General features: G+C 35.5%; 1 protein-coding gene across 1 annotated transcript in view; it reads left to right on the top strand.

The window, feature by feature from the left end:
• The window catches only part of LOC110112276 (aspartic proteinase nepenthesin-2), a 35,805-nt gene that overhangs the window by 19,701 nt on the left and 1,868 nt on the right, over positions 1-14,236 (top strand). Inside the window, exons 5-8 of the mRNA XM_028698046.1 lie at positions 884-966; positions 1,058-1,145; positions 1,284-1,356; positions 6,066-6,275. Coding sequence (XP_028553879.1) covers positions 884-966; positions 1,058-1,145; positions 1,284-1,356; positions 6,066-6,275 — 454 coding nt within the window. The remainder of the gene's footprint in view (positions 1-883; positions 967-1,057; positions 1,146-1,283; positions 1,357-6,065; positions 6,276-14,236) is intronic.

The raw sequence follows: 14,236 nt of genomic DNA, 5'->3' as shown, positions 1-14,236 counted from the left end.
TATTTAAAAAAATGTTCAAACTTGTTTAATTACTTAATTAAACGATCACAAACGAGTTTTTGTCGAGCTGAACCTCGAGTAGCTTGTCCAACGCTTAGTTCGTTTGCAGCACTAAGCTCACAAGGTTGGGAGGGAGGCGTGTTCTCAAGTGGCTATAATCTCGGGTTCCTTGCAACTAGCTGTAGGGTTCCTTGCATAAAACACATAAAAAGTCACATGAATTAAGAATGTAGAATTTGGCATCATGGAATCTTTGCTGCTTCTGTTGTGCTCAGATTTGACGAGCCAGATTCAATGTTTTAAACTATTTGCTATGGTGTGCTTATGCTTTCTGCATAGGGGAAAATTCAGGTGTATTGGAGCTATTGGTTTCCTCTAGCATTCATTTTATCTCTCATATATTTTAGGGCTGCAATTTATTGTGACTAAATCAAGAACCTAAATATCTTTCAATGTCTGCTTGGGCCTTGGAGTTTGCTTGCTCTTTGATCAAATTTAATATTCTATTCGTTTTCAGACTTTTCTCTGCGATATATTATGCATTTTAAGCCTGTTCAGTGAATTTCCATACAAAATATTTACCTTACATAATTGTAAGTGTTATCATTTTGTCTCATTCGCCAATTTATTTTAGAATTTTAAGCTTTCTGTAAGATTTTCATTGTTAGCCATGGTAGACAATGGAGGTGTAATTGTAGGTGGCTTTTGTTCTATCATGGTTTCAGGAAAACTGGAAAATTATACGTCTTATACAAAGATATGAAGTGTAGAGAAAGTTATTTACACAATATTAAAAATAATTATCTTTCTCTTTGCAATTAGCAATTTCAGGTTTTTTCAGTGGACTTGGTTATTTTCTGATATTTTGATTTCAATGTTCCAGCTGACGAGCAAGCTTGGTAAACTACAAAAAGTAAACGGTCCAGATCCAAACTACAAAGATATCTGTTTTGCTGGTGCTGGGAGGTGTTGCTATAATCCAAACAATGAAACCTTTATTCCTGCCTATCTTTACACATAAGGAATACTAATTTTTATCCGCTTTACTATGTTTCAGTGATCCATCGAAGTCTTTCCCAGAGGTTGATATGGTATTTGAAAATGGGAAAACACTGAAACTCGCTCCTGAAAATTACCTTTTCCGGGTAATGAGAATTTTTGGTGATGCGTAATATATACTACCTGGAGTTGTATTTTTGTCACACCTTTTGCTTCTGTTGATTCTAGATCAGCTATTTTCCTTGTTCTGATGTATTTTCTCATTTTTTTTTTGTGCTGCAAAGCATTCCAAGATTGATGGGGCTTATTGCTTGGGAGTTTTTCAGAATGGAAACGATCCAACAACACTATTAGGGGGTATGTTAACTTTTTTTTTTGGATTTGTTCTCAACAGCACTCTCTGTGCTTTTATCACTTTACCCTTTCCATTGTTCTGTTCTGTTTACTTTGTTGGGACTTGGGCCTTGTCTCCTGTCGATTTTAAATGTGAAGGCAGCCCTGTGATGTTTGCTGCTTTCATATCACTACTGTTTCTTGAAATTACTCTGATACCAATTGAAATTACTAGATGTGCCAAGAGGGGGGTGAATTGGATGATTAAAAACTTATTTAATGAAAAGAAATATCTTTTTATGACTTTATGCGGAAGCGAATTTCATTCACAATAAAAAGATAGATAGTCAATTTCATTCACGCAATAAATCGCAATAAAAATATATGCGGAAATAAAGTGCAGAAAAAATAAAGGAAAGAACACACCAATTTATAGTGGTTCGGTCAAACCATGACCTACGTCCACTCCCCGGGGGCACCCTCCGAGTATTACACTAAACCTTTAGTGATTCTCCTTTAGACCCCACAGCTAGGCGGAGAAGCCCTTACACAATCACTTCCACCTTCCCCGGTGCGGCGGAGGAGCCGGGTCCTTTGACACCAATGAGATCTTCTTCTTCCCAAAACTTCCTTCAAGACGAACCTTGAATCCGATGGTACTGAGGTGCAAGCTTGCCGGAGCAACCGTGTGATCTCCTTCACACTCCCTTGAAACCCCCTCCAAGGATCTTCTCCCTCTCTCAAACTTCACCCTTTCCTCTCTCCCTTTCAAGTCCTCTCTTCAAGTTTTCTCCAAAAGAACAAAGACACAATGGCTACCAAAGACTCTTACAAAGTCTTATGAGAGTGCTTAAATAGAGGGCTCAAAAAACCCTAAAAATACTCAATTCGGGCGTCAAATATCGTACCGTACGATATCAAGATCGTCCCGTACGAAGTGCAGAAATTGACCTGTTAGTACTGTACGATGTCCTGTACGATGTGCTGTACGATCCAGTTCGTACAGTACGATCCAGTTCGTCCAGTACGATCCAAATGACAAATTTCAGCCGTTTTGATTGAATAATCTCAGGATTAACTTAGGCAATATTTTAAACATCGTACAGTACGATTATGATCGTACAGTACGATTATACAACCTTTCAAATTCAAATTTTTGCCTAATTTAATGGACGGCGGGCTTTCTAATTATAACAGATCGTACAGTACGATGTGGTGATCGTACAGTACGATTAGTTATATTCAAAAATAATTTTTCCAGGAAAAATAAAATATTTTAATTTATTTCTGTTACACCAGATCGTACAGTACGAAATAAATTCGTACAGTACGATGAACAGAAAAGTTAAAATATTTATAATCATTTTTTGCTCCCTCTATTTGTGTGCATGATCAACAAACTAACATACATCATTACAAGACTTGACTCAATAAATGAAAATTACAGACTCATTTAATACGACCAATTCTATGCAATCTTGAGCCTTGAATCTTCAAAGAACGGTGCATGATGTACCTGAAATATTAGTCAACATAGAAAGACATATGCACTGCAAATACTAGGAGAAATAAGAGATTAATAAATATTATTTGTTATCATCAAAATCATAAACTCGGAAGCCCGAGTTGTAACAATCTCCCCCTTTTTGATGATGTCAAATAATATTGGTTGACTTTGCAATTTAAAAAAATTTCTCCTAAACTCCCCCTCACTAAAAGAATTACATTAAAATTAGGGGAAAAGCTTTTCTTTTTCACTTTTTTTTATTTTTTTTTTATTTAAAAAAAATAACAGCAAAAATTAAAATAAAATGCAATAAACAACAATACTTTCTCCCCCTTTGACATTATCAAAAAGAAGAGATAAAATAAAATATAAAATAACAACATAATAACGAAACAAAAACATACAATTACAGGAATAGGGAGTTTGATTGCGGATTGCTGAGCATGGAAGGCGATTTATGAGGTAATTTGCAGTTGAAATGGCTTCTGCCCAGAAGATTGGTGGTAGGTTAGCGGCATGAAGAAGGGTGCGAGTCAGCTCCAGGAGATGTGTGTGTTTCCGTTCGGCAATGCCATTTTGTTCTGGCGTGTGAAGACATGTAATTTGGTCAATGATGCCGTTTTGTGTGAGATAGTCCCGAATCACATGACTTGTAAATTCTCCATCGCCATCAGTCCGGAAGGTCTGGATGTTGGTGTTAAAATTGTTCTTTATTAAATTATGAAATTGATGAAATTTGGCAAAAGTTTCTTCTTTGTAGTGAAGTAAACAGAGCCAAGAAAATCTCGAGAAATCATCTATGAAAATGACGTAATAACGAGAGCCATTCATTGAAGAATTTGGTGCCAGACCCCAAACGTCCGAGTGAAAATTTGAAATTTCTTTGTATAGGTTGAGGTGCTTTTGGGAAAGAACATTTTGTGACTTTTGGAGACATTACAGGAAATGCAAGTTTCTAATGGAGTATTACATTTTGTAAGATCTGGAATGGAGTTTGCTAAAGTTTCGAGAATGCGAAAATGTAGGTGGCCGAGCCTGGAGTGCCATAGTGAAGTAGACGTGCAGGAAGCTGTTAAGGTAGCTGATTTAGGTGTGGAAGGAGCCTTGAGACGGTATAGACCATTATGTTTGTGACCGCGGAGAAGCAGTTGATTGCACTGACGATCCTTTATAAAAAATTCGTTAGCGTTAAAGCATATGGAAATATTGTTGTCAGATGCTAATCTAGAGACAGAAAGCAAATTATGAGAAAGTGACGGAACATGTAAAATATTGCGTAAATTAGCAATGGATACTGAATCAAGTCCATTATACGGCGTGATCTACTAGAGGTTGGAGGCATCAGCGGTGAGATGGGACGAAGCTCCGGAGTCCAAGATCCAGTCCGTAGTAGAGGAGAACTGCTATTGGACAGCGAGAGCTTTGGGATTTGATGGAGGAGCGTAGTTGAGGTTGCAGCAGTGCCAGTAATTTAGCGCCGAGCGTCCTGTTTTGCCGCAGATCTTGCAGTTTGGTCTGTTGGAGCTGTTCTTGATTGGATTTTGGAGATCCGGGGAGGATTGGGGGCGAGGAGTGAAATTTCTCCCGCGAGGCTTGTTGAGCTGCCCGCGGTTGTTGTAAGTTCTGTTGGAAAGAAGTGCTAGCACCTCAGATTGCGATGTTTCTTTGAGATGCTGGTGCTGGAGATTGATTTCTTTGCTGCATAGCAAAGAATAAAGATCATCGAGACAAATGGGTTGAAGGGAGGTTCTTATGGAAGTTTTGAAGGCGTTATAGGTTGAGGGTAGTCCATTTAGGATGTAGAGAACTAGGTCTTCCGTGTCGATGGTGGAGTCGGCGGCCGCAATGTTGTCGACGAGGATCTTGGTTTGATCAAGATATTGCTGCATCGTGCGATCTTTCATTTGGATTTGATGGAGAGTACTGGGTTGAGCCCTTGGGTGTCAAATGCTCGTTCTTGAGCTGTATGATGCGGGATCGATTGGTAGGTTGGAGTCGGCGTTCTAGCGTAATCCACACTTCGTGAGCTGTGTTGAGCGAAATGACATATGGTAGAATTGAGGATGAAATTGTTGACAGAAGCGCAAAGACGAGATTGCGGTTGATGAGAGTCCATAGTTTGTATTCTGTAGCTATGGACGCTGGCGGACAGCTATCGAGGCCGGTGAGATGGTCATGGAAGCCGTTCGCGGAGAAGTGTTGGTAGAGTTGTAATCGCCAAATTGCGTAGTTTTCGGAGACAAGTTGTGTGGGGACAAGATTCTTGATATTAGATATGAGGAATTTGAGAGAGGGATGAATGACAAACTCGGTGATAGTATCGGAGGTGGAAGACGCTGTGCGGTGAGAGGTTGTGGATCCTTGTTCAGCCATGTGAAGAGTTGAATGCTGTGGAGCAGTTGTGCTCTGATACCATGAGAATGTCTGGAGCTGAGGCAAAAACGGGAAACAGAGAGAAGACGAGCTGAGACAGGGAAAGAAACAGGGAAATGAAATAATGTATTGATGTCTGTATCATCAATTACAATGTATTATATAGATGAGTTTAAGCAAGATAATCAAGATAGTACATAACGGTACATGATGTAAACCAATAAGTGAATGACAGGTGTCTTAACAATTATGTGCCAAAAAAATTGAGTCAGTAAAGTGTGTGTTTAACATCTTAATGTTGTACAAAAAATTAGCACTCATAGATAAAAATAGTAGGATTAGAAATTCATGAATAATTCAAAAAGGAAAAAACCATGGGGCCCGGCTCAGATGAAAAATCCACTATATATTAGAGGATATAAATCTTTCTTTCTTTACCCTTAGAGATAGGATACGAAATGAGCATATACGTGAAAAGGTTGGAGTAGCTCCAGTAGAAGATAAGATTAGAGAGAGTCGCCTTAGATGGTTTGGTCACATAAAAAGGCGGTCTTCCGACGACCCAGTTAAGAGAGTAGAGGTATTAGATTTGACTTGTGTTAAGAAAGGTAGGGGTAGACCTAAAAAGACTTGGTTAGAAAATATTAGTTGTTGTTGTTGTTGTATCATCAAAATCATAAACTCGGAAGCCCGAGTTGTAACATTTCTGTGTTTTGTTCCTTCTGAGAAGTTTTGAAAGGGTAAAAAGCGAATAATTCACATGTTGTCGATGTCATTAAACGTGTGGCTCCAGTGTTCTCCAACCTGTCCAAATAATATTGCATATTTTAATCTGTCATGTTTTGACTTGCAGGAATTATTGTCCGCAATACTCTTGTAACATATGATCGCCAGAACGAAAGGATTGGATTTTGGAAGACCAACTGCTCTGAATTGTGGAATATATTGCATATTGACAAAAATAAATCAGAAAAACCACCACCATCACCTACATCGACAAACTTAACAACAGAACTTGCACCTGCTTTATCTCCTAGTGGATCAAAATACAATTTTCTGCCAGGTAAATGTTTTCCTTAATATGCTAAATAGCTGAAAGAGAAAATATCTTGGAAGTTTCTGATTTTTTACTCTTATATACTTGGTCTTAATAAGCTTTAATAATCCAATGATTCTTTTTAGTAACTTATCAAGAAGAGTCATTGTTTCCATTTTTCTTACGTGCATTTGTATGGTTATTTGTATGTTCCTTGTTTTTGTTTATCAAACTTTTACTGGGATCACTCTAAAGGAGTTGAATTTTGTTAGCGCTGTGACATTTTCCGGAAGTGATGCGGCACAACCAACTAAATTGTTGTGAGGAGTAGGCGAGGGTGAGTAAAAAGTAAACAAAGGTAGGTTGGGTCGTCACCTTTAAGCTATAAGTCACACGTTACTTGGTTGTATTGAAAAGCAAGGGTTGACTCAATATAAATCTAAGATTAGATTTGACACCTGGAATTTGAAAATTTTGAATGGAAAGATGAGTTATTGTGCTCTATGATGAGAAGAACAATACATATTGCTTGTTTATAAGAAACTATATGGAAAGGAAAAATTCAAGAATATTGGGAAGATTATGAATTAATGTATGTTGGAAACGTTATCAATAGGAATGGGGTTAGGTTTATTGCAGATAGAAAGTTAAAAGATAAAATTATTGATGTTAATAGGGTTAATGATGGGGTGATTGCTAGTAAGATAATATTTAGTGAAAAATTATGAGTATGGTCAATGCTTATGCTCCATGAGTTAGATTAAAATATAGTTTAGAAGATCAATTTTGTGAAGAGGCAGATGAATTGCTAAAGCATTTATTTGCTAAAGAAAGGTGTTGGATGTGATTTAAATTGCCATAACAGGCCTAATTAATATGATGAGAATGAGAGAATTCATGGTAGTTATGTAATAGGCGATATAAATTTGATGAGAGAAGCTATACTAGATCATAGTAGCCTATCATCTTGTAATAGGGAACATCTACTTTAAGGAATGAGAACTACAATTAATTTCTTATAAATGTGGAGATCACCAAATCAAAGATAGTTTTCTTCTCGCTAAATAGGAAAGAAAAATCTTATAAAAATTGTAAAATGATCTCAAGAGAAAGCTTGATAGCACAACATATGATAATAAATATGGGGATATATATATATATATATATATATAGCTAAGATTATAAAGAAAACAATAGAAGAAATTATGGCTTATGATAATGTGGTGGAGTTAGAAAGGTGAGAAATTATTAATATTTCAAGATAGATTGCAAAGTGAGTCAAATTAAAATTATTTAGTTGATCCAAATTGATGTGGAATAAGATGACTAGTTTCATTAAGATGATTATTGTAGAAGTTTTAGGAGAGTATACAAATAGATCATACGCTAATAAGGAGGCTTGGTGGTAGAGTAAAGAAATACAAAGGGTTATTAAAGAGAAAATAACCATCTACTAAGGTTAATAATAAGAAAGTTAAAAAGTCTTGCTGAGAGGGTAGTAGGCAAACCAAAAGCTACACTTTTTGAAAATTTATTTTATAAGATTAGTAATAAGGAAGGAGATAAAAGATCTAGCATTTTTTATGAAGTTATATACTTGGATGTGAAGATGATAAGATCTTGATTAAAGATGAAAATATTAAGAAAATGTGCAATTGTTACTTTGAGAAATTACTAAATTAGTTAAGGAAGAATTTATTTCAAAAGAATACTATAAACAGTATAGTGAAGTGATGGAATAATTTATTTAAGGTAAATAATTTGTAGACATTATAATGATAAATTCAGCAATTATAATTTTTACCTATTTGAAAGCCAAAACAAGAAGAAAAAATGCAAATAATGAAATGATGAAGGAATACTTAAAAATCAAGAATACTCATGAGATTGAGTGATTATATATATGCCAAGAGGTGGAGGTAGTGTGAAATGAGAGAGATATGTTGTAACACCCCACAATACACTTGACTAGTACTGTAGAGTGTAACAGTTAAAACATATCATTTTCTTTCTATAAAGTTTTTGGAAACAGATAACCACTTGCATAATTATACGAAGTATCTCATAAACCTTCATGGATACATTAACTAAAGTACTTAACATTTTTAAACATCCACAACCTAGTTACAGAGGCACTAAAGAACATCCAAACAAAATATTTCAATTGAGTGTTTACATACCCTTAGCTAATCCTTACAAACAGATATAGAAATAACACATAACATTGAGGTACTTGAAATCTAATCAGCAACAACTTTATCTTTTTCTTTACCTGTAAGAACAACCAGAAGAAAGTTCTGGTGAGCTATGAGGCTCACATAAGCTATGCAAACTTAAATAACAATAAAAAATGAATTGATAAAATGAAATACAATACTGAGCTAATCATTTCACCAACATATCATTATTTGAAAAGCATCAAAACTTCATATTGAACATCATCCTTTATGTCATTTGAGATATATATTGAATATTTGATCTTTTAAAAGATTTGGCTATACTTTAACATATTCAATGGAGCCCAGATAAATCTGGCATTATCACCATTGAATTTCATAGAGGTCCCTTTTGCCTCTTTAGGGGTCCCTTTTGCCCCACCTGATATGCAGGTATCCATTTTCTTGGGGTCTCTTTTGCCCCATCTACAATTCAGGTTTCATATTGGTCCCTTTTTCCCACCTGACCATATAGATATCATAATATAACATAGCCAATCTTTATTAAATCAATATTCAATAACTCTCATATTCATAAGTCATCTCTTTTATCACTTATATAGCTGTACAAGTGTTTCACTAATAATCTATTTCGTTAATAAAATAATACCTGTATTGCACACTCTCTATTGCCATGGAAGCAAATTCTTCTCACAAAATTTCCTCAATAATATGATCTATTTTCTGCTGATTTCCAAACTGCTATAGTGCTCTCCTTCACTGTGCCAAACAAAGGAATAAAAATTCTGCACTAAACCGAAACTTCCATAGCCATTTCATTGCATTTTACTTCAGGAAACCAACCTAATATTTCATGAAAATACTTACTGTGAACCCTGGCTGCCAATTGCAAAAGCTCTATGCCAAATACCACTGCCGACGCATGCTACAGTGGATTCTGCGATTTTCCTTCACAAATCAGCGGTAATTGCTACAGTCCCGGGAAAGTGATGTTCCGAACTCTCCCTGTGAAGAATTTCTGCACCGTATGCTTCTACAAGAGGCGTTTTGGATGCATTCCGAATATTGATAAGGATCCAAAGAGTGGACCCCACTACTCTAACTGCTCTCATAATAGCCCAAGGGAAGCATCTATTCAAAACAAAATTTTTATTTAATATTTAGTTTAACAGGATATATAATTATTAATGAAGGCTAAGTTACTTTAATTAAACTTATTTAATTACTAGAAATTTTGGGTTGTTACATATGTGAGGATGATGCATTAAGAAGCATTCTTGAGAAAATGTTTGTGAGCAAGAAGCTATTCGTGCTAATCTTAAGAAGCAACAAGAAGCATATAAGAAAACTAACAAATGAGAGGGCCTGAAAAGAATATCCAAGAAGCAACGAATTCCAACTATAGAGAATAAAGAACCAGTGAGCAACGACTCAATGACTATGAGAAATAGTGAGGATAAATGAACATTCTTGTGTAGTTATTGTGACATGTTGAATCGATCATCAAATTTGAACAAGGATTTTGTTTTGAGTCTGAGTCGTACACATAAAACTACCATGCAACACACGTGTGATTACAATTGCCTTTGGCTTCTTTATAAAATGGACTTCGTTATATATTTCTTAATTCTTAATTCCTATCAATAAATGCTTGATAAAAGAAAGCATTTTAATCCAACATGATAACATCCTTTATCTAACCTATTATCTAATAATAAGGAATAAAAAGATTAGAAGGTCAAATGTTGTTAATGCAATGTTCATGTGGAAGAGAAGCTAGAGACGTTAGGGGCATAAAAGAGTAGAGTCGAGTCAAGTATTTGCCTAATTGAGCTAAGTTCGTTTAGTTCTTATTGAGCTCAAGCTTGTTTGGAAAGCTCGAGCTTGACTCGATTGTTGAGCTCAATTTCTTAATTTTAAAGTAAAAATTTTAGTTTTTTAAAATTTTATTTTTAATATAGAGTAGATTTTAAAATGTTAAAATATATTATATAGTGCTAATTTAAATTAATTTTTAAATATATTTTAAATTAATCAAGCGCTCAATAACCTTTCAAGTCGAGCCAAGCTGAGCTCGAACTTGAGCTTGTTAATGATTCAAGCTCGAGCGGGCTCACGAGCCAATCGGCTCACTTACACCCCTCTAAGAGACATAGATAAGAAGGTTGAATTTATTCTCCAGTTGCTCACTTCTCTAACCTAAAGTCATATGTTGTGGTTGTGAAAGTCAGTTTTCTCTGTTTTCCTTCCAGGTTCGTTCGGACGATGTGGAAATCGTCTGGGACGATCAGTTCAAAAGCTGGTGACAGAGATCTTCATCCCAGGACGAAGGTAGTTCGTTCGTACGAAATTTTTCCCGAGAGCAACTCGTCCAGGGACGAAATATTTGGAATTAATTTTCATATGAACGAATTTTGTCCAGAGGAGATCGTCCCAGGACGATCGGGAAAATCATCCTGTACGATCCGACTTTATAAATATCCAAATAGATATTTTTGAAGAAAGAGAGAAAAGGAGGAGAGAGAAAAATGATGGAAAAGGGAAGAAAAGTGGATTTTGGGCAACTTCGGTCCGTTTTCGTCCGTCGCCGTAGTTGTAAAAGTTGATCGACTCGAGATAAGACATATTATGCCTTTCTCAATTTTCAGAAATGTTGATTTTGACGACTTTTCTGTTTCAAATTCCGTTTCCGTTAGCGAAAATTTGGTATTATTTCGTACTGATAAATATTTTACCGCGTAACTTTTGGTATGTTTCTGAGATGATGTTTTTGCATGTTTTGAGTATTTTCTAGAAGATTTTGACGGGGTATTTTGAATTCTGCGAAGTTTTAATCGAATAACGAATTATCTGAATGTTGAAAATATTTGCTTCAGTACAATGAAAGTCTTAAAACGGTGTTTTACACTATCTGAGGTAATTTGGTAATTTTCTAAAACTGTGATTTGATCTGTGAAAATTTCTGTAGACTGCCGTTATGCCGCTAACGATTTTCCTAAAGTAATCCAATTTTTCTGAATTTGAATGAATTGATGTGTTTGAATGATCAGAAGGGAGTTATAAGGGGCCAAAATCCTTTGGGATTCTGTCAGGGCCCAGGAATCTGAAAATAAGTTATGATCTGATAATTATGTATATCTGGTATCTTCGTGTGCTGTAAGCACAAGGGAGGCATAAGGGGTCAGATTACTTTGAGATTTTGTCTGTGTCTGGGAAGGGAGGCATAAGGGGTCAGAATCCGTTGAGATTCTATCAGGGTCCGAGAATCTGATATCTTTTATGTGATATGTGATCTTATCTGCTTTGACAATGTGCTTTATGATTTGTATGATTCTGATTTGAATTCTGATTTGAATTATTCTGTTATATGAAATGAATTCAGTTATTCTTTATCGGTTGTTTGATTTCTGTTTGATTAGTTGTTTTATACGAGTATATGTATTATGTCTGATTATACGATTTTCTGTACGATTATCTGAATTCTGTACGGCTAATATTCTGATGTAATTTTGGATGTGAGTTCTTGGAGATTTTGATTGGCAAGTGTAGTCTTGCTGAGCTGTTAGCTCATTCTTGTTATTTGAGTGGTTTTCAGGTTCTGGGAAAGGGAAGGAGGTCTTGGACTAGCCGTTCAGTGTCTGATCTAAGATAATGTATTTTTTTTGTACAGTCATGGCTCTTCTATTATGTTCTTTCTGTTGGTAGTCGTGCACTGTAATGTACATGATTATTTTGAAGAAAGAAAGAAAAAAATAATGGATGAACTTTTCTGTATATTTTGATGTTTATAGTAGTTCTGTGTTTTCTATATGTCTGTTTATTGGAAGAAAGTCTGAAAGCAAATTCCAAAGCTAGATCCTGGATTCATTCGTCGCGACTCGATGCGATAGAATTCGTTCCGGTCAGGTTGGGTCGTGACAGTGGTTCTCGTTCTATTGCAATAGGCTAATCATTCTAGCCGATCTGTTATCCAAACCCAAAAGTTGTGAGATGCCAGCCTAAAGATGATCCATAAAGAACCCTCAAACTCTTTGTATGAATGCTTCTACTATGTGCTCAACCATCTCAATGCGCATGGGAAGGCTGCAACACACGATCTGCATTGGAGCACATTGTAACAATCAGCATAAGGTGGATCTGCCCCAGTATCCCATTATGTGGGGTCGTCTACATGATCATTTTTCTTCATTGTGTCCTGTTATGAGTCATATTCTCATTTAAATCTAATAAAAAAGGATCATTTCTAATATTTTATAACCAAGTCTTTTTAGATCTACATCTACCTTTCTTAACATAAGCCAAATATAATGCATATACTTTCCTAACTTGGTTATCAGAAGGCCGTTGTTTTATGTGACCAAACCATTTAAGGTGACTCTCACTAATCTTATCTTTCACTGGAGCTACTCCAACCTTTTTCATGTATATGCTCATTTAGTATCGTTTTTCTAAGAGTAAAGCCTCTCATCCACCTGAACAAAAGTGTAGAGATTTTTTTTTTTTTTTTTTGCTTTGAAGTCGGCTCGATCCCTATTTATTCATATCCCTAATCTTTTGTACGTTTTGCATATATGTATAGGGTCTAGCGGGATTTGACCTTTTTAAAAATTCTTTACTATTTCTCTTTGTATTTGGTTGTAGGGATATTTTTAAATTTTCTTTACTATTTCTCTTTGTATTTGGTTCATCGTTTGATTATGTTGGGCAATTGCCTAAAAACCATAGTATTTTAAAAAATTTTAGGGGGGGGGGGGCAATTGCCTACAAATCCATGTAATAAAGACTAAAAATTAGATGTAGTGGGACAAATTACCTAGATAATTATATAATAAAATTTTTTTAGGGAAGGTGGATCCGCCCCAGTATCCCATTATGTGGGGTCGTTTACATGAATCCTTTTTTTTTATTGTGTCCTGTTATGTGTCAAATTCTTATTTAAATCTAATAAAAAATTATCATTTCTAATATTTTCTAACCAAATCTTTTTAGATCTACCTCTACCTTTCTTAACATAAGCCAAATCTAATACATCTACTTTCCTAATTGGGTCATCAGAAGGCCATTGTTTTATGTGACCAAACCATCTATAAGGTGACTCACACTAATTTTATCTTCCACTAGAGCTACTCCAACCTTTTCACATATATGCTCATTTAGTATCGGTTCTCTAAGAGTAAAGCCTCTCATCCACCTGAACATCCTCATCTCTGAAACACTTAACTTGATATTATGCTTCTCCTTTAATGGCCAACATTCTGCACCATAAAGCATTGTGGGTCTCACCACCATCTTATAGAATTTTCCCTTATGTTTGTGGGGGATTTTTCTATCACACAACAAGCCCAATGCATTCCTCCACTCAACCATCCAACTTGAATTCTACTAATAATATCCCCATCTATTTTGCAGAGATGAGGATGCTCAGCCTCAGGTAGATGAGTGGCTCTACTAAGTAATGAAGCATTGCATCTCTCACCGCCATCTTATAGAATAGAGTCTGTTACGGTTTTGTAAAAAATTTCCTTCAGATACTAAGGAATATGAAAGGTTTCCCAGATTTTATTAAACGAGGAATATAAACTTGCACATCCAACGTATTGTCTCCATCTTTGGAATTAAACAAGAAGTTGGAAGCTGAAGGGGAATTTGAGTAATGGAGTGGTTAGTCTTATGGACCCAATAAACATTTTGATTGATTTTCTGTTACTGGTTTTATTATGAAAGAATTTGATTCCAGGAGACAAAATAATTACTCTATAAATCTTTTAAATATATATATATATATATATATATATATAGTTCAAGTGAAGG

The sequence above is a fragment of the Dendrobium catenatum genome, unplaced genomic scaffold, assembly GCF_001605985.2.
Source record: "Dendrobium catenatum unplaced genomic scaffold, ASM160598v2 fragScaff_scaffold_1038, whole genome shotgun sequence".
Taxonomy (NCBI): Eukaryota; Viridiplantae; Streptophyta; class Magnoliopsida; order Asparagales; family Orchidaceae; genus Dendrobium; species Dendrobium catenatum.
The sequence above is the reverse complement of the archived record's forward strand: the minus strand, read 5'-3'. Positions and strand labels throughout refer to the sequence as shown.